The 21,378-nt window shown below is 34.7% G+C and overlaps 1 protein-coding gene across 1 annotated transcript; it reads left to right on the forward strand.

Annotated features, from left to right (window-relative positions):
* The first annotated feature begins 12,375 nt into the window (after nucleotides 1-12,375).
* LOC113311573 (F-box protein At3g62430-like) lies at nucleotides 12,376-14,247 on the forward strand. The gene is made up of 5 exons (XM_026560400.1): nucleotides 12,376-12,915; nucleotides 13,141-13,245; nucleotides 13,331-13,474; nucleotides 13,610-13,862; nucleotides 14,135-14,247. The coding sequence occupies exons 1-5, from the start codon at nucleotides 12,376-12,378 to the stop codon at nucleotides 14,245-14,247; spliced, it is 1,155 nt and encodes a 384-aa protein (XP_026416185.1).
* The last annotated feature ends 7,131 nt before the right edge of the window (nucleotides 14,248-21,378 follow it).

Here is a 21,378-nt window from a genome sequence, read left to right on the forward strand (position 1 = left end):
CTCTTTCGCTCAATTTCAGTTCTCTATCATTGTCTTATTTATGGCACATTGATCATTTTGAGTCTCTGAAGAAAATATTAAGTTAGAAAATTTTGAATTAGAGTGGTTGATTAAATCTTAATTACAATTTCGGTTTGGTTTGCAAGAAATATTTTGGTCACTGTATAAATTTTGAATTACAAAAAAATCTTTAGACCAAGATAGAATGTAGGTTATAATGTAGAACTTTTAGGCCAATATCTAATTACGAAGTGGATTTCGACCCAAATATAATTTGGGATCATGGGATATTTTTTTCTCACATGATAAACTTTCTCTTGGAATAAATTTTGACCACAGTATAACTCCTCGTACATTTCATTTTTCCATGGTTTAAACCATGGTTATTTTCGTATTTAGTTTTATTTAGAATAAGTTAGTTACGACTTAATTTACCTCCTTGGAACCTGGTTATATTTTTCTTTAATGAGTGTTTTATGGTTAAGAAAAAAAAACTAAATTATGTCTCTCTGGTTCTCGCTCTAATTACAAGGTACACAAACCAGGATAGACCAAACTAAATTGTGTTTTATAAAACAAAAAAAAGATGGGGTTGGAGGAATCAAATCAAAATCGAAATTGCTTAAAAAATAAACCTTTTGAAAACCTAGAACTCATGAAGAACCATGCTACCAACTCTACTCCTAAATTGATTTCTCAAAATAAATTCAAAACAACATTATAAAAATTCTCGAAGGGAATTAGTTCAAACAAATTCAAATTTGTTACAGAGAAAGTTGGCAACGAAAAATTTTGGCTAGGTTCTAGTCAGAAAAGATTGAACGTGAAAGATTTACCCATTTAATAATTAATAATTTTCTATTATCAGGTAGTTACGATGTGAAGTCCATCGTAGCACATAGAGAAACTAGATAAAGATAGAGACACATAAAGAAAAACATTGTATTTATAAATTTTATTAAGGGTCGATCCTTTATATACGCTACGCAAACACAATCCTATCTAACAATCTTAGCAAACCCTAAAAATTTAACAAATACTTAGTTCGCTGCTGCTAACTTATAAGACCAGTTTCAACACAATTCAAAAAGATAACAGACTTCTTCGACTGATCGAAAATTATTCAAAAATCAAACATATTTGAACAATGGTCTTTGGATTATTTCCAACAATAAATTGTATTATGTTTATAGTTTTAAATTAAGTAAAAATTTGAGAACCATAATACTCAATGTCAAATGAATGTAGCATTGCCTTTATATTAGAGTTTACAATCATAAGAATTGGGTGAAAAGATTGCATAAATATGTTTTTTTTAAACCCTAAGATGAGATTTGATAGAAATAAACAGAAGTCTACCACTCAATAAAAATGAAGATATGATTAGTAACACAACGGTGATGAAACTCACAATATTATCTCTTTAAAATATTTATTTACACATGTAACTCCGATATGCAAATCACGAAGCAGCCAAAATTGCATATGTTCACCATCAATTCAAGGAGTCCATTAACTTTCTCATTAACCATCTGTCGTTTTTTCCATTATGTTAAACACTTTTGATTTTATTTTTGTTCATCTGTGTGATCTTATGATGGTACATATTCTAACTGTACTCTTTGTTTATTGTTTTCGTATAGTCTGGTTTATTAGATGTAGTCGAGGATTTGTATGCAAGAATATCCTTCACAACCGTGCTTCAAGACCTCAAGTTGGTTGAGGTCAGAGGTATCAAAGGATGCATTAGTGAACTCATGCTTTTGGAATATTTTCTAAGAAAGGTTGTAATTCTAGAAAAACTTGTCGTTTTTACTTCTAAAGTAGACTCGAATGACAACCTAATGAATACTTCCAACAAGAAGTTATTAAATTACCCAAGAGCTTCTTCAAGTGTCACAATATTAAACAAAGACTAAATCTAATGCTAATCCTAGATTACCAGATTGTTTGTGATTGGTTAGGACTCTATCAGCATGTGGTTGCACAAGTTTTTTTTATTTTGTGATATTACTAATAGTCTCATTTTTTTTTTGCAGTTTTGTTTTTTAATTTTGCACGAAGATATACTATTTCTTATTGTCTAATTATGTCTTTCTTTTCCCTTAATGTGGCCTTAGTGCCACCCCCAAAGCTTCTTCAAGTTTAACAAATGTGCAAAAAAAAAAGAAGTTACCTTGTCCCTGATAAAATTTTGCATTACTAGTAAATTTCAATAACTTAATACAAATGTGAACTTTGCTCTTATATTGTTTGAGGGTTGTTAGGTGTAATATTAAACGTTAATTGTAACTTTGTGTAAGTAGAGTGAATTGGGTTTCGAAGACTTGTGCAATTCTTCTAACTTACAGACGTATAATGATGTTATTGAATCGTGAGCCTCAAACATTTAAATCCAAGGGAAATTCCTACATATTTCTCGTGCAAGTCTTGGACATTCAAATCCAAACATTCAAAAGCTTTCCCATTATCACAGATGTTTCGCGGTTTGTTTATAATTCTTTGAAGGACTTAGATAATGTTTTTTAATATTGTTCGTGACATCTCCTTTCTTCTTGTCTTTCTGATTTTTGTATGATTTCGTGAATTATCTGAGGATGATTATTACTTTTAATTTCTTCCCATTTTATATTTATGTATCTATATATATATATGGAGAGTCTCGCGTCCATGTTTCTTGAGTAATATATTCTTAGTATTTTTTATAGATTTAATCATGGATATAAAAAAATTTAATCTAATTCCCCGAAAAATACTACAAAAGCATATGTAATAAAAATAAAAAAAGGACATGGAATTGTAGAATATTTCAAAACGTAATATTCAAGATATTTTTTTAAGTTAAGAAGCATACTAAAATTTAACTTTATTGTCATCATACTCTAGAGTAAACGGAAAAACTAATTTATTATTTTTTTTAAATTAGTACTTAAACATATAAGCAATAAATTAAACAAAGCTTTTAGTTGGCAGCCTAGCAACAAGCTGGGCTCCAACACCTTTCATAAAAATATATATTCTCAATGACTTCTCCAAAATAAAATGATAATCTCACTTCATGTGTAAACATTTATCAATAAGCTCTTCTCTTTATTTCATAGCTGCAATGTCATGCTAACTGTGTTAACAACGTCCAAAACGTCGTATCAAATAACCAAGCTCAATAAAAATTCTACACTTGAAATTCCACCTATCTGAGCCGAAGAATTTTTTTTTTGTTTTTTGCTAAACCTTTGTCGGAATCTTTGGCATCAGTTTCAACTATTTCGAGTAGTACTTCTTGTATTTCAGCAATTTGAAATCTAACTGCTTTAACACTTTCAACTTTACTTTCCCACCTCGTGTCAGACAGAAACTTAAACGTTAAACCATTTGTATTCTCTTTCAATATTAGTCGTCGTTTTGTGGAACCTGAAATAATTATACATGTTATTTAGTACACTGAAAAAAGGTCGACGTAATACAATATTTTGTCGTATCAAAAAGTTTCGTATTAAGACCATGAAACCACAAGGAGTATATAAGGCCTTAAAATTTATGTCTAAAAACTTTTTTGAGCACCTTGATGACATCCTTATTAACCCCATTACATTATCATTGATCTCGTACATCATTGATATCAAGATCCAATTCTTTGTAACTCTTCAAAAATTCTTAGTCCAATAGTTTTAATCACTTGTGAAAATTCTACAAAAACTATTATATTCTTACCTTGTTAGTGGAAAATTTCACATTTCATTAAATCAAGGTCATTTGTTCTTGGTGACTTGTATCCGGTGTACAATTAAGTGATAGTTGAAAATATTTTGCTTCTTTAACTTTTTGAATGATCTTTCCCATAACTTTCAAAGATAATAAACTTATCAATTCATTTTGGTTATTGTGACCAATATGATAATGCATAATTTCATTACTATTAATTTTCCAAAGGGGTTCTTTCACGACTTTATCCCACTCTGCAATCATTTCAATTAGCCTTAGAAATTGTCATTATTGTATTGATAATTTTTTTTCCTTCGTTCCATGAAATGCTATACGACACCAATTATTCTCTGTAACACTTCTTTCCAACGTTATTTCTTACTATTAAGTCGAGCTTGAGCGTGTTTATCAATTTTTTCAATCTTTTCCGTTATTATACACATTTCACCCCAATCTAACATGTGAAGCTTGTCCTTTCATATTTAATTTTTGCAAACTTTTTACTCATGTGTTAATTTCCAATCTGAAGTACCTTTATTTACCAATTTATCGCTCATTTGGCCCTTTTCGTACATCTTACACAAAAAGCAAAAAACTTTGTCTTACTCCTTTGAATAATATAACGACTATATGTTTTCTTCCTTACCGTTAGGTTGATGTCGTGTATAATATGTTGAAGAAAAATGTGTACAACTTGTCTTTATGACCATTTTCATATGATCTTTAAATGGGCCATTTTCTACTAAAAAATCTATTGACCTTGTATCAAGATTATCGATCCAAAGACGCCGGATTTGACATACTCACATTTTCTGGCATAGGTTTGTGCTTGCTCGTTACCTAATTCAGTAGCATTAATCTATGGTAATTCTTGTTCATTACTTAATAAATACAATCACAAAAAATATCTAAAAACATAGTTGTGGTCAATGTAGAGAAAAACTAATGTAAAGATGAGATAACAATACATTTGAGAAAGGAGTGAAAAAATTCTAGAAACAAAGTAAACAATCAAAATGCATAATAACCCCATTATTCCGATAAGACCACATATACATTCAAGTTAACTATCATTAATTTGTTCATACTCCATTCGTTGCAATTTTTCTTATTATACCGTAGTATCCTCGTACCATAAAAACTTTGAAAAAGAGATATAAAGAAAACTTTATAGCAAATTGTTAGAGCATTGCTAGGTCAAAGTCACAAGTTTTGGTATGTCAAGCTTGTTACCAAATTTATTTGATCAAAATTATATCTTTTTTTATTGTCTATTAAGGTCTGTCTCGGACTAGCAATAGAGCATGGTAGTTGAGCATCAAAATTCACTAATCGACCTTGAATATCTAAGACTAAAGAATAACAGAGACATCTATGAGAACTTCATCAACAAAGGTATGTGAAAACCGACTATCCTATTTACTTATATCATCTACCATTCTATCTACTGAGATAATGTCGTACAAATTTAATATTGTGATGAATATTTCCAATAATAAATCTCGAGTCCAAGCTAGCTCTTGATAAAACTCGAATCATAAATTGAAATAATAAAGAACTTGTGGCATAGTAGGTTGAGAGAAATTTATTGTATGGCATATTGTAATTGCATATTTAAGTTCATACGGAGTCGTCAAGTTAGTTTTTATGTTCAAAGATGATTTGGTAATACATAGATTTGTAACGTATAACTAATAAAATTTGATGAATTATTCCATAATTAACTCGCATTCACGAACTGATTTGGTCAGTTCACGATTTGATTGATTTTGAAATATTTTGGATACTTTTGAATCCTCAAGTACACTATTGATTTGGTCGGTACGTGTTTAATTTGATATGTTTCTAGGCACTTTTTGTATCTTTAGTACACGAATTGATTTACACAGTTCGCGAACTTATGGATACAAAAAGTTTCTGAATTCCGAGACAACTAATTATTCACAAATTGTTTTGGACTGTTCATAAACTGTTTTAGTCTTTCAAGTTATTGAACTCCACAAATGCTTCATGATGAAAGACATAACCATTATTTTTGGGATAACAACTTGGTTCACAAAGCTTATTTTGGAAAACATGCAACATTCTTCTTTGTAATTCGAGGAAAACTTCGCACATGATTGCATAATCAATCTATATTGTGAAGTTGAGCTTCCTTGGTATCAAAGTAATTTGTAAACGTGGAAACAAGTTCACGAACTCATTTTGATTGTAAGCTACGTAACCTTGTTCATCATTATAAGTTGATGACTCTCTGCAAACTAGAATCTCAATCGTGTCACCTGTATGTCCTAGTTGTCGTTGGAGTCCCAATCATAGCACTTATATGTCCTAGTCTCGGCTAGAGTCGTCCTCTAAAAACCTGGTTTATTCATGAAATTGTATTAAGTTACGACTTTTAAAGTTTTCACTAAGGGATTCGTGATGCCCAGTCAGACTATCTTTTGCCTGATAGTTCTTGGTATCCGGAATATTATCTTGATCATCGTAATTCTTGTCTATGCTAAAGGTTTTTCTCTTCCACCATACGTTCATTCAAGAATTACCGAATCGGGAATAAGATTGATAAAAATTACAAATTACTTTTCATCTCAGACTCTGTAATTCCACAAGTATATATCATATCAGTTTGATTGATATTGTGAGTTAGAACCATTTACACATGCATCTCGATAACCTTATGAAGAGAGTAAGTTATCATAATTGTTGAGGTTTGTTTGATATCTTCTTTACCTTTAAGATCCCACAAAAAGCAAATAGATTTCTATTGTCTTGATTATGTATCTTTTTGAAGGAAATCAACAGGCTATCTCTTATCAAGTGTCTAAAATCTTGCGGAATCCAAGAGACGTAGGAGTAAGAATGAAGTTGAATTGCTCGAGGGGTCGATTCGGTCTCAACTATATTCCAGTCTGATAGTTGTCTAGTGTTTGTAGCGGCTTAATACAAGGCTATTTTCAAAACTGGACTAAGTCCCGAGATTTTTCTTCACATTGCAGTTTTCCTTATTAACAAAATTCATATGTGTGTGAGTGTTTTACTTTTCCGCATTAAAAGTTCTGTAACCCTTTAATTTTCAAATGTATTGCATGAGTTCATACTCATATTAGATAATAAGTTGGTGGTATACTTGGTACTCTCTCAAAATTACAAAGTACTTTTCATCTCAGACTCTGTAATTCCACAAGTATATATCATATTAGTTTGATTGATCTTGTGAGGTAAAACAGTTTACGCATGCATCTCGATAACCTTACGAAGAGAGTAAGCTATCATAATTGTTGGGGTTTGTTTGATATCTTCTTTACCTTGAAGATCCCACAAAAGCAAACATATTTCTATTGTCTTGATTATGTATATTTTGAAGGAAATCAACAGGCTATATGTTATCAAGTGTCTAAAGTCTTGCAGAATCCAAGAGACGTAGGAGGAGTAAGAATGAAGTTGAGTTGCTCGAGGGGTCGATTCGGTCTCAACTACATTCCAGTCTGAAATATAATAGTTTTCTAGTGTTTGTAGCGGCTTAATACAGGGTGGTTTTCAATACCGGACTAAGTCCCAAGGTTTTTCTGCACATTGCAGTTTTCCTTATTAACAAAATTCATATGTGTGTGAGTGCTTTACTTTTTCGCATGAAAAGTTTTGTATCTTTTAATAGTCAAAAGTATTGCATGATTTCATACTCATACTAGATAATAAATTGGTGGTATATTTGGTACTCTCTCAAAATTTAATAAAAAAGTTACGTAGCTAAAACAGTAGGAACCCTTTCATCTCCATGTTCAAAATTGACTGCACAGGGCATAGCCCATGGATGAGTCTTCTTTCTTAAAGGCAGAATCAACAAATATCAAGATAAAATTTTAGCTATCTTTTATCAAAACTAGTCATAAAAACCCAAGGTGACCAAACTTGTGGTACAGAAACCCCACTCAAATGTTGGGATTCATTAAAACTCCATCTTAAACTAAATTATACAAAAACCCCCAAAATTTTAAAAAATTGATACAAAAACCACAAATTTCAAAATTGGTTTCATCAAATTTTATGATGAAACCAAAAATTGGTTTCGTCAAATTCTATGAGGTTTCATCAAATTTTCTGATGAAACCAAATTTTGGTTTCATCAAAATTTTATTTTTTGGAGTTTTTGTGTTACTTTTGTTTTGGCGGGTTTTTTGTGGATGGATAGTGACTCCTTTGGGATTATAACTCGCTGACCGATCTATTATTCCAAATTACTTATACGAGCGATTCATATGAATTTCATTTTTTTTTTTCCAAATCATCGTATAAAGTTGCAAACGACTGCCGACGGCTCTTTTTAGTCAAATTTGAAAGAGTTGGAGAAAATCTTCTTTTTGGCGGAGAGTTGCCGTAGCGGAACATGGTGTCAATTTCGCCCATATTTTCCCAGACCATTTGAAACCGGGCCATCATGGAGTCATGGACTGGTTGAACCTTGATATCACAACCGTTCCACCAATATTTTTTTACTTACTAGGATAGAAAAGATCTTTACAAAAGAATTTCCTGGCGATTCTTTTATCTATTTGACTATTTTCACAGTGAACAGACGCAGAGAGAGAGAGCCTCAGCCATTAAAGACTCTCTTGAGTTGCCAATGCCATTATCAGCAGGTAAAATCTGTATCTATTTACGATTTACATTAAATCTCAGAAAACCCTAAGTGTCAATTTTAGCTTGTTTTTCTACTAGAGATAGGTTAGGGTTTATTTTTTACTTTCCTGTTTTATTGCACCTTATTGGAATAATGTTGGGATCCTAGTCCCACATTGGTTAGATGAGACTTAATTGATAGTTTATAAGTCAATGGGTTCCCTCATCTAGTCAACCGATTTTCGAGTTGAGTTCTACCCATGGGCTTGTGACGAGTTTAGGGTCGGTACCCTAACAATTGGTATCAGAGCCAACCACCACGACCCATGTCCGCTCCACGGAAGGGGTGACTTATAGGATAGATTAAAGTGTTGGGGCACCTATGTATGGGCGTAGTTGTCACCCGCATTGAATACTGATAGGGGAGTGAAGCCTCCATAAGAGAAAGGGATACCTTCGGGTCAGTGTCGATAGAGTGGGCCAACGAGGACGTTGGGTCTGGAAGCGTGGTGGGATGTTGGGATCCTAGTCCCACATTGGTTAGATGAGACTTAATTTATAGTTTATAAGTCAATGAGTTCCCTCATCTAGTCAACCAGTTTTCGAGTTGAGTTCTACCCATGGACTTGTGACGAGTTTAGGGTCGGTACCCTAACAAATAACCGCCATTTTTCTGTACTTGATGGGGTTTCAGCATCTCCATTATCTGATTTCATAGAACCTGCTAGGGATGATACTCCTCTGTGCCAAATCCTTAATCATACATAACTCAAATTGTAAAAGCTGTAGTCCCAACACATGCTTCAAAATTTGTTAATGGCCACAATTTAGGCGGAGATTAACATTTGGAGATAAATGTTGTGAACTGATTTCTGACTCATATCTTGGGTCTCCTGACAATAGAGCTGGCAAACAAGCCCAAAACCCGCGGGTTCACCCGGCCCGGCCCGTAAAAACCCTAACCCGGCTCGGCTGGTTTCTAAACAAGCCGGGTTACGGTTGGTAAATTACAGGCCTGTGCACAAACGGGTTAACCCGGCCCGTCCCGCCAAAACCGCGGGTTCAGACCGTCAACCCTCCCTGGGTAACTTGTGAAGACACGTGGCGTCGCCCCTCCCATGAGTCCTATACGTGTCTGTCTCCCCAACTTCTATACTCTATACGTGTTCTAACTTCTTTACGCGTGGTATAAGAAAAAGAAAAACCTAGATAATTCCCTTTCGTTCGTTTCTCTAATTCTCTGAGAAGTGAACTTTGAAGAACTGTGAATCTCTAATTCTCAGAGTCTGAAGAACTCTGTCACTTCTCAATGTTCTCATCTTCTTCTTCTTAGCAACCTAAATCAATCGTGATTCGTGAGTCCGTGACTCTTGAGATTAAACATAAATCAATCGGATTCAGTTCATGTTAGCCTACAAGCGGAATTTGTTCTTTTTATTTGTGGATAACAAAAGAATCTCAATTATCAAAAGTCAAAAGGTATTATTACTTTAATTTGCAGTCTATTTTCTTTTTGGATTGTTAATATAAAAACTTTTCTGATTTTGTGGTCTTATTAATCTAACTATTTGCAGTCAGTCTACCTTTGTGGTCTTATTAATCTGATTTTGAGTTTTTGACTATATGTATATCAGTATATGATTCTAGTTCTCAGTGATTTCGATTTTTGAATGTGTGAGGGTTTGTGTTAGTATAGATTCTATAGAATCATAGATGGATCTTATTGAAATATTGAATACTGATTAAGTACTGTTGTTGAACTTTTTTTTTAATGATTTTCTATGAATTGTGTGTGTTGGATTTGATTGATCATTATTTTTTCCCTGATTCTAGAAGGATACTTATTTGAATAGCTTCAATTATACACTACAGAAGAGCATTGTTTGATTGAAATGGAAGTAAAACCCATATGGGAATTTTGATAATTGGGTCCAGGGGGTTTCTAGGATCCCGCAGGGAAATTGGGTTTTGGCTTTATGTGTCTATGTTTGATTAGCTTAAGGAGAAGCTGACAAAGTTTCAGGGAGAATTCACCTGATTGAGAATCTAAGGATATGGGTAGTGACTACTAGTTAGGTTATGCTTAATGACTTGTATTTTGTACAAATTATCTGTACTTGGCTAAATCATCTCACTTCTTAGTTCACTTTTGAGATAGTTTTCTTTATTCATCTATCGGAGTACTCTTGTTGTTTGATTGTTTAGAACTCTGTTCGGTGATACTTTTGTTGGTTGATTGTTAAGAGTCTAGTCTTACCAATACTCCAGCAAGAGCTAGTAGGGGAACCCAGTTCAATAACATCTAATGGGTCTGTTTCACAAATTACATACTCTAATTTATTGGAAGTGTACTTAAGATTATATATATGTGTAGTTGTAAGTTGTGTACCCAAATAAATCACATGGACAAGGTCAATGGTTCGCAAAGGGGATGTTTTTTTTTCTTGTTTCTCCTAGTTCGCGGGGTAAATATGCAAATTCTGACTTGTTTCTTTTCTTTTGTTTGATTTATTTTTGCTTGGAATTACAGATTCATAATAATGATTAGTTGGAGCAACTCAAAGATAGACATGGAAAATGAGAATGTTTTTTGGACAAATTGTTTTTTGGACAGACAGTTATCACAGTGTCTCCAAATTTTGTATAGAAAAGAGATTGGAGATGTTTTTTTGGACAGTTATCAGTTTTTGGTTTAACCACAATATATATTTTGTGCAGGATCTATGGTATGGTAAAATGGTATTACTAGTTACTACGGTATCGATTCTCAAAGGGTATTTTTCTTTGTTGAACTGTGTAATTGTAACTGTGACTGACTGACTGTGTAACTGGTATAATGGTATTACTATTAAACAGTTGTTACTTGTTAAGATTTTCAATTTTATCATTTTGTTTCACTAGATTTTTAAATTTTGATAGTGTCACTAGTGAATCTGTTGTTGATTGAAAATTTGAAATGAATCTAAATATGAAATGAGTTATGTGAATGTTATGTTAGGTTGCAGCAGTCTTGCCCAGAAAACAGTGAATACTCTGTCGGACAATTCAGATCTGACATACGGGCGGGCTAACCCGTGAGCCCGCAAGTTCAGCCCGTTACGGGTACGGGTTGAAGAAATGCTAACCCGCGAAGAATTTCCACCCGCGGGTTTCGACCCGTATTAACCCGAACCCGTAGAACCCGTAACGGGCCAGCCCCGGCCCGCCCGGTTGCCAGCTCTACCTGACAACCAGTAATTGGTATAATCCTTGATTGTTAGCATTAGATGAAATTTGTAGGAAGTTAAGTGGTGATGAGCTTGTATGTATAACATGGCATTTGACTAACAAATGATCAAACTGATTCGGTTTTAGAGTGGGATGTCATACACATTAAACAATTTGTGCATCTACTGTGTCTTGTTGCTAAACCAATATTTCTAAATGTAGTCTAATGTGGTATCATTTTTGTCTATTTCATATATGTTTATGATTAATTACCTGGACTTTTGTTGTAGATTTATTTGCCATATGTAGTTTTACTTACATTTATTTTCCCTTTAGCTGAAGGAATTGCGTTACGGTATCGGATTTGATCACAAGTTGAAAGTGCTATTCAGTTTATTTTGGATGGAAAATAGAAATTTACCGGCTTCTAATCATGTTGACAGAATCAGCAGTTTGCCTGATTCTCTTATTCATCATATTTTCTCGTTTCTTGACATGAAATTCGTTGTGAAAACCTGTGTTTTGTCTAAAAGATGGAGGTATATGTGGTCTTCTCTATGTACTATGAACTTCGATTATGATGTGTTCACCGGACCAGCGGAAGAAAGCACGAAGTTTATAGAGTTTGTGGACTGGGTACTTCTTACTCGTGAGACCTCTGATATTCAAAGGTTTCATCTTGTTTTTCTGGCTGACGAAGATCGCATATAATGTGATATATTAATAAAAAACCTTGTTAAATGGATTTCTGCCGTTGTAAGACGTAATATTCAAGAATTATCTATAAAGATCGGTATGAGCTTGATATTTCTCCTGCCTGATTGTCTCTTGAATTGTAAATCATTGATGAAATTGGAGCTAACATCAAGAGACGACAGGTATGTGAAGATCAAGCTTCCTAATTCAATGGGTTTACCTCGGCTCAAATGTTTAATTCTTAATTTGGTCATAAGTTTTGATACATCATTTAGCAAGATCATCTCAAGCTGTCCAGTTCTGGAAACACTTATAGCTCGTACAACTCATGGAAGTGGAACCAGCGATCAGTACATCACAATTAACTCTTCTACCCTGAAGCACTTGGAAATAAAAGATAGGGGTTATTCAACGGGCAAGCTTACCATAAATACTCCGAATCTCACATCGTTTGTTTGCCAAGATCACATGAGAAATAACTACTGTCTAGAGGAACTTCCTTCTCTCGTCGCTGCTGATATTGAAATGTATGTTGAAGCACACTTTGATGGGGATCATAATGTTGAATTTCCAGAAGCTTATCTAGAGCTTTCTGAAGAGCTTAGAGTTGTTTTTGCTGAGCATCTGCTGAAATTTCTTAGGGCACTTCATGGCGTAAAAGAACTAAAATTATCCCCTGGTTTCTTTGAGGTATGTTCTTGCCTTCTTTTTATGGTTCATGGCTTTTATAAATGCTCTCAATTCCTTTTTGGTTGGGTTGTAAATTCTAGCTTGTTGATCACTTGCCAATGGGTCAGATAAGTAACTATGAGTCACAGTTGGGAGCTAGTCAGCACTTGCTTGGTTCTTATTGAGGAAATTCTTGACTAAATTGTTGGCTATTTTAATCTTTGAATTTGTCAAAATGTAACTTAGATAATTGGACTTTACATGGATGAGATTAATAGTTCTATCCGCTATGATCTAGATTTACAACCCGTTACATCACTACCTGACTCTTATGGGAGATGCAACTTCACGGTAAGAACCTGCATACATGCGGAAAAATAAGATTTGTTATACTGTTCTAATTAAGTCTTCTATTTTTTTGACAAGGTTCTGTCAGGATCTCCCAGTTTATTGGACAATCCTCCACTTCAGTTCTGTAACTGAAGTGGAATTGTGGCTGACAAGAGGATGCTTGGATGTCATTTCACACTTACTCAAGATCTCTCCCAATATTGAATCCATTTATATTACATCAAAGGAGGTAACTGAATTTGTAATATTTGTTATTGTCCGCCTTGCTTTAGAGCACGCATCATTAGATACAGTAATCTTGTATAAAGCCGCAAACTTCTAATTCCCATTTTTCATCATCTTTTGCCATATGTCATTTGTGTAGTGCGAAAATTTTAATGGCGTCTGGGAACCAGTATTGCCACAGCCATGCATGTTGTCTCACCTGAAGTTTATTGAGATAGGAGCAGTCCAAGGATATGATAATCAACTCAAGCTTCTGGGGTTTTTATTGAAGAATGCCATAGCTTTGGAGGATGTGAGACTATATTTTCGATTTATTCACTGCTTAGCTGACCAGAGAAGAAGAGTGTCGGAGTTCAGCAAAAAGCTAAAAGCACTTCCAAGAGCTTCTTCAAGTATCAATACAAGTTTCTTTTACCATTCTTACCTGTGATGCTAGAACTTATAGAAATTTTTTTTCTTTTGGATTAAAGCAAACACAGTAGCTTTTGAACTTTTTTATCAAGACGTTTACCGTGCCTTCTTCATTATTTGGTTATTAGTTTCGATACATTTTAGCAAGCTGATGTCAAGCTGTTTTGTTATGTAAACATTCTTAGTTCGTAAAATTCATGTAACTGATATGGAAAAGTGTACATAATATGATGGGGGAATCATAATGTTGAAGGCCAGGAAGAATATCTGGAGCTTTTTGAAGAGCTTTGCCAAGCGTATGCTGGAATTTCTGAGGTTCTATTCATGAACCAAGTTGAACAAAGTCGGCCTAAAAAATCAACATAGGTTTTTTACTTAAAAAAATGGAAGATGACTTGAAATCTCATTTTCAACAATGAATACTGACTTTAGAAACAGTATACTTGGATTAAATATTATCTCCAGTATAACTCGAGGACTACTAAGTTAACAATCGCCACAACAACTGAACCACTGCAATTCAAAACATGACAAGCAAATCACCTAACCATTCACTCAAAATTAACAGACGTCATAGAATACCTTTTCCTTTTAACCTGTTTAGTATACTGGTTTGTTGCGTCCTTGCAGCATTTAGCACCACTTTCTCCGAGATCTTTGAGCGAAACAAAGCTGTTTGTGTGAGGAATAGCCTCGATGTATAAGAGGCACATACCGTTATCCGTAATATTGTCCCACTGTTCGTTTACAGCTGAAGAAGCTTTAGGGTCATAGCTATAAAGATTATTACCTTTGTGCCATAATAGAACTTGATTTCTCCTTGTAACTGCAAAGGGCTCAAAACAACTACCATTCCCTGAATCTATACAAAACTCCTTGATCCAATTCCATGAATAATGGTCATAGTAACCATATGTCTGATTATGTTCTTCCATGTTATTATTATTTCTCTTATATGCGCATACTTCTATGCAAGCACAATGGTTTTTACCAACAAAACACAAATTTCCTCCCAGCAACTTGAGCTTCCTATGGACCACTAGAACACAAGGCAGCATTGGTAGCCTTTGAAACTTCTTATGTTTCAGATCGAAGCCAAAAACTTTATGTTCTTGTATCTCAGAATTTAACCAATGAAGAACTCCATTAGCATAGACACCGCGGGAGGAACATAAATTGTGATCCATAATTCCTACGTTTCTCCACTAATGATTACCAATTGTATAAACTAGGATATTCCCCTCCCGTGATTTGTTGTAGTAAATCCTAACAACCTTGTACTCGTTTGTTGACTGACAATAGCCGAACCCATCCGATACCAATGCCTTCCTCGACCAAGGTCTATGGCTAGCGTAATCAAATTGTGGAACAAAGACATATTCTCCTGTTAAAGGATTGCAAATTATATATTGAATTTCGTAATGTTTATCACGTTTGCGGAGACAAACCAAACCATTGACTGATCCAACAACGAGATTATCCCATCTGAATATTCGATTAAGTCTGCCATAATAATAGTTCATCATCTTAGTACGATGATCAACATCATCGTGAATATCATCATATTGTTCTCCGTAATAAAGTTGCACGCCACAGTCTATGGAGAGATGGTATGAAACCAGATAACCCACCTCGTTACAACACCTATTGGAAAGAAGAGTTTTCCAAGTCTTGCATACTTGCGAAGCCTGTAAGGTTGCCGTAAAAGGTAAGCGGAATAGTATGTTTTCTAAGATATCGATATGAAAATTCTCCATAATCGAACCGGAGCTGTCTTCTTCTTTCGTGGGGTGATCTGGCTCAAAGATAGTATAAGTTAAAGCGCTCTGCTTTTTTAGGGTTTTTATTTCTTTTCCTTAGAAAGGCTTTGATATATATACATTAATACATACTAGGTATTTTTCGTAGTTATTTAATTTTAGTAGTAGCTTTCATCGGCCTATACTAAGGTCTAAGTCAGATATAATTGGGTAATGGCATTTTAGCGTAAAAGAACTAAAATTATCCCCTATACTAACCGCAGCACGCCGGAGCCAGGGTAACGCTAAAATGCCCTAAAATTATCCCCTGGTTTCTTTGAGGTATGTTCTTGCTTTCTTTTTATGATTAATGGCATTTACAAACTCTCAATCCGTATAAATTAATAGATCTGGTGGTCCCAAATATATAATAAAAATGTGGGAATGTTATAAATATCCTCCATTTTTGATGACCTTGCACAAATATCCCGAGAGGTAAAAAATAATTTTTTTGGAATCAATTTGAGAAAGTTGCTTCCACTTTCTGGAAGCAACTTGTATAAAGTCGCGTCTATTTATGGAAGCAACTTGTGATAGTTGCGTCCACTTCTGAAAACAACTTGTGCTAGTTGCTTCCACTTTTCAGAACGTAGGGTATTTTCAAAAGTTGAATAAGGGTATATTTTAAGGGACGGATTTTGAGGGGTATTTAAATAATGTTCCCAATAAAAATTTACGATATAAGGTGGTAACTCCTGCTAACCCACCCGTTAATCTCATGATTTATATGGGTTGATACCAACATTATTGGGGCTAACACCATTTAGCCGATCCAGCGGTAAGGATCGTTTAAGATTTCTTTTGTCCTATATAAAATGGTATCAGCCCCTAGTAATATGGTATCAGCCCATATAAATCATGGTTAATCATAACCCGGGATTTCAAACCAGTTGAAATAGGACCGTCATGCACCATTGTGTAACAGGCATGGTTATAGCTGATCATTTCAGCATATGATTTCATTGAAAAAAATCTGAACTCGCACTGCTAGATCAAAAAATATCTAACAACATCTCAATCGTTAATATCATTAGATGTGACGTCATTTAACATGGCAAGACAACAACGGTAATCTCTCCCTATTTCGACAATATATATATCGTGTATCTACAAATAGATATTTTGTTTAAGAAATATTATTTAGTCTTTGTAATTTTTATTACCTAAAGAAAGTTATATTTAGAGAACTCTTTTCATTTCTTGCTATGATAATATTGTGTTGTGCGAGTAAATTTGTTCAAGGAAATTTTGCATCCAAACCTTCAAGAACAAACAGATCATAGTCATCGCCAGTTAATTGACTTTTTTTTTCCAAAGTTAGAGGTGGAACTTATGTAGACATCAAGCAAGAGGACATATTTATTAGAATATAAAAGTTAACTACAAGCGGATGATCATCTAGCTAAATACCACCTGTTGATGGGTGAAAACGATTTGCTACTTTTTTAGGAAAGTGGAGACTCGAGCGTGCGGGCGGAGACTCCTCGACCTAGAAAATTGCCTAATTAAACCCTTTTCAAACAGATACACTGCACGGGAGTGCTTTGATTTCGAGAGATCAATCCGTAGGACTCCGTCCTAAACCAAGAAAATGGTCGTTCCAGAGTCAATTCGGTCACAAAGAGGAATGAGGGTCGATTTGTAGGAGGGAAGCTGAGAAGTGTGTGAAATCAATGATGATCAAGGATTGTGAATGTGTTGATGATTTCTGCAAGTTTGTGAACTGCTGGTTTCGAATGAGGTAAGTTTTGATAGATTTTTGTTGTTCAATCGTGGATTCAGAAACTCATTTATATTGTAAGAATAGTAGACACATTGATCCCAGTAAGTGTGACGGTTATTGGAGTGAAAGAGTGGGAAAGTGGGAAATCGTGGTTAAACCAGTTACATGTCATGCGGATACTTGGTTGATTGTCCATCCATTACTTTGCTAACTTCCCCAACCACTTACACGACTTACACACATTTCTCATCGTGGGTGTACACACGTTCTGTAGGCCGCCAGACCAAAACCCTAGTGATTCCCCATGTGACGTGATTGATGTCTCATGAATGTGGAGTCTGCAAGGCAAATGTGTATTTAATTAGTCAGTTGTTGACTTACTTAGACGATGAGTCTTATCCTTGATGAGTCGAGCATGATGAAAGAATGTGGTATGATGTGAGACTCATGGATTGAGCATAAGGTGTCTGCTGGGACACAATAATAGAAAGAGTTGAGCCTTGATGAACTGTGATATATACCTGTGACTCCCCAAATACTAAACCTGCTTAGCTAATAGGATTATAACCTAATTGCCAAATGAAACATCAAACCAAGATTACCGATTCTAATAATCATAATTACATGAGCTAATCCCAAAGCCAAACCCATACACTCTAGTATTATATAAATGAAGATCTCTCGAGTGATATGAATATAATAATGTGTTGTTTTACAGATTAACAAAATATATATATATATACAAAAGCTACGCAACATCTCTAATACGATAAAAGCTTTAAGCCACAAAACGGTTATCTTCGAGCACACATTTTCTTCTGATTACTGAAAACTGAAGTGGGAACGAGTGAGCACATCATCCCAAAGGGGTGCCCAATGGAAACAAATAACTTTCAAGTAATCACTAATATCCTTCAAAGTTCTAAAAGAATATAAATCGAAAGAAACAAGAAGAAATTAATCATTCAGCTGTTTATGCATCATGAAGAAAGTCTCACTCTAACCTCGCCAAACTCATTGGAGAAGACGACGCGAGAGCAAACCTAATCAATAATAATAACATCGTCCACACAGAGTGCCCATACAAACCATGATTCAGAATATTACCATCAAGACCAGAAAATTAGACAAACAAGTATAATATGCACACGAGTGATTTCCCCAAAATAAAATAGTATATATAATAACGAAACGGGGAAGAAGCCTCCCTACTAGGTACTATTATAACGGGAAAGAAGCCGTCCTACTATATATTATTTATATACTATCGAAACGGGGAAGAAGCCTCCCTACTAATATATTGAAACGGGGAAGAAGCCACCCTACTAAATAATATTAAAACGGGGAAGAAGCCGCCATACTTAACTTAGCAAAGAGCCGTGGCCAATCACAGACACTCCTTGCGGGGAAATCATATAACGCATATTACACGCACATCAAGGCACATATAAGAAATTACATAGATAGTAAAAAACACAAACATGCCAAAAGTAATAAAGACTCATCATGCTCGCAATAGAAGGAATGCTTAATAATTACAAGAAGGTTACAGAGCTCCCACCTGATTTGATGTCAAGTTACGCCTACCTTGAAATCCACAATCCACTGGTTCATCCTTGGAATCGTTTTTTGTTAATATAGACTAACTGTTAATCACACAAGTACTCTAAGAATTAGCCAAAAGACTCATAACATAATCTCATACAATTCTCTGGTTATAGGTTAAGTGAACTATCTAATGGTTCTAAGCCCATTTATGTTTTGCATCTTATTATTCTATCTTAGCACATATAAAGGTTTAGTAATTCAATTGGGTTGGTTCTACAGTCAATTAGATAAGTCTTAAGAAGATCTACAACTTTGTAGAAGGAACCAAATGTCAAACCGGACCACAAGGTCCAATTCATTGTTCAATTGTAAAACTGACTCTAAAACCTAAATTTACTAAACAGGCCCATTAACCAAAGGCTTGGGCCATCTTAGTCAACCGACGGTCACTAATGGTCAAACTAACAGTCAAGGTCCAAGTCAAAGGTCGGGGAAAGTCAAATGGTCCAAGGTCAACTCGGTCAAACTAGATAAGGTCTGGTTAACTCAGTTTACTAACTGAGTCAGGCGAGTCGCTACTGAGTTTAACAGATTCAACTCAATCAGACCAAACTATTCAGATAAGTCAATTTAACTGACTAAGATGACTAATAGGTTTAAATTCAACAAACAAGAATTCATACAATTATTATCACTAACAACAACTTCAACGATACAACTCCTTAGTTCTAACTCAGACTATCTCTAACTGCAATCTTGATTACATATCCATTTCATTGTCATTTGCGAACAACCGCAGATCTATCACCATTCACAATAACTCATCACTTCATAATTCAGTTGCATTTCATTAACATATTTCTCTGCACTTCAGCACCACAGCATTAGCATAACAATCAAATCCTCCATCATAGAACAACTACATCAACTCCTACACACCTGCAATCTCCTAATATTTATCTATTCTTCAGATCATTCATATCCTTAACTGCAACTCATACAATCACTACAATACTAGCTTCATTCTCTATAATTCATCAATCCTTCCTTGTGTACATTTGTAACTCAACTACATTCTTTTTGCATTAAACCACCACCACCACTAACTGCTCATACTCAACTTCATCATCCTCTCCATACACATCAAACTCCACATCCATCCCAGCAACAATTATCACCAATCCTTCTCAATAGACTGTAGGTCTACATAGTTCTACTATCACATTCATCACTAGCACATTTTCAAGACCTCCACCTGAAGTAGCACTTAATTTAGCTTGCTCAAACCACTGAGATCAATTTCTCTTTATCAGTTCAACAAAATAAACACCAACAGAACATTTATGCTCTATATCTGCAATTTCATTTCCAATTCATTGACTTCATGTCTTCATACTTGCATCTGTTATACATCCTCACTTCTTGAGTTCAGTTCAAGTTCAATATTGTCATCTCAACAGCTCATGAATTGCTATCTAACTTAACTCAGACCATCTAGCTAAACATCATCACCTACAGTTCAACCCAGAAAATCATAACTAAAACTTCAATACCAGCCACACACCATTTCTCAGTTCATACAAATATTCCCTGCAACATCAACTCTACCAGTGATTCACCCCCACCCCCCACCCCACCCCCCACCCATCTCTACCAGCAACATTTGTATCTTACTAAAGATCTAAATTCTCTAACTCAGAAACCCTAATTCCAAATTGGGGAAGAACAGGGAAAAACCCTAATTTACTTTGAAATCGAATTAAACTTCATATAACCATTTAGACTTCAATCAAACACAAATCCATATACCAATTCAATCAGATAACAACAATCCCAAGAAGGAAATCGAATTAATTGAAACCCTAAATTACCTGGTTCTTTGATTCTTCATAAGAACAGCTTCAGAACTTTAATTAAACACCAACTCATTCGATTCTTCATCTAACAGAAACTCAAAACTCCTCGTAATCTCTCTTCCAACTCAAGAACATAATCCTAATTGATTCAACAGCATCCCTCCTTCTTCTCCCGAGCTCAAATAACATCAACACCACCACCAGTAATCAAATCCTAATGTTTACCCTAAGTTTCACTTCGATTCGACCTCAGAATCATCTCACAAAATCACCAGAGAAAACGAGCAGAGGAGAAGAGAAGAAGAAAGAAAGAATGAATAAGAATGAGCTGGGATCAAGTTTATCTCGAGATTTTGATGATAAGACCAAGGAAAGTTATTAAGGCACTCAACAAATTGATACGGGCAGCCAGGTCGGTCTAGATGTAAAATGATTATTTGCCCTTCATACTAATCCAGTGATATCTTCTTCGTCCGGTGTTCGAATGACACGTTCGAGTAGTCTATTTTGCCTAACTTTTCAAGATATATCCAATGGTACTAGTTTCGAATGTAGATCGTTGTTAGATTAA

This window comes from Papaver somniferum, chromosome 9, assembly GCF_003573695.1.
Source record: "Papaver somniferum cultivar HN1 chromosome 9, ASM357369v1, whole genome shotgun sequence".
Lineage (NCBI taxonomy): Eukaryota > Viridiplantae > Streptophyta > Magnoliopsida > Ranunculales > Papaveraceae > Papaver > Papaver somniferum.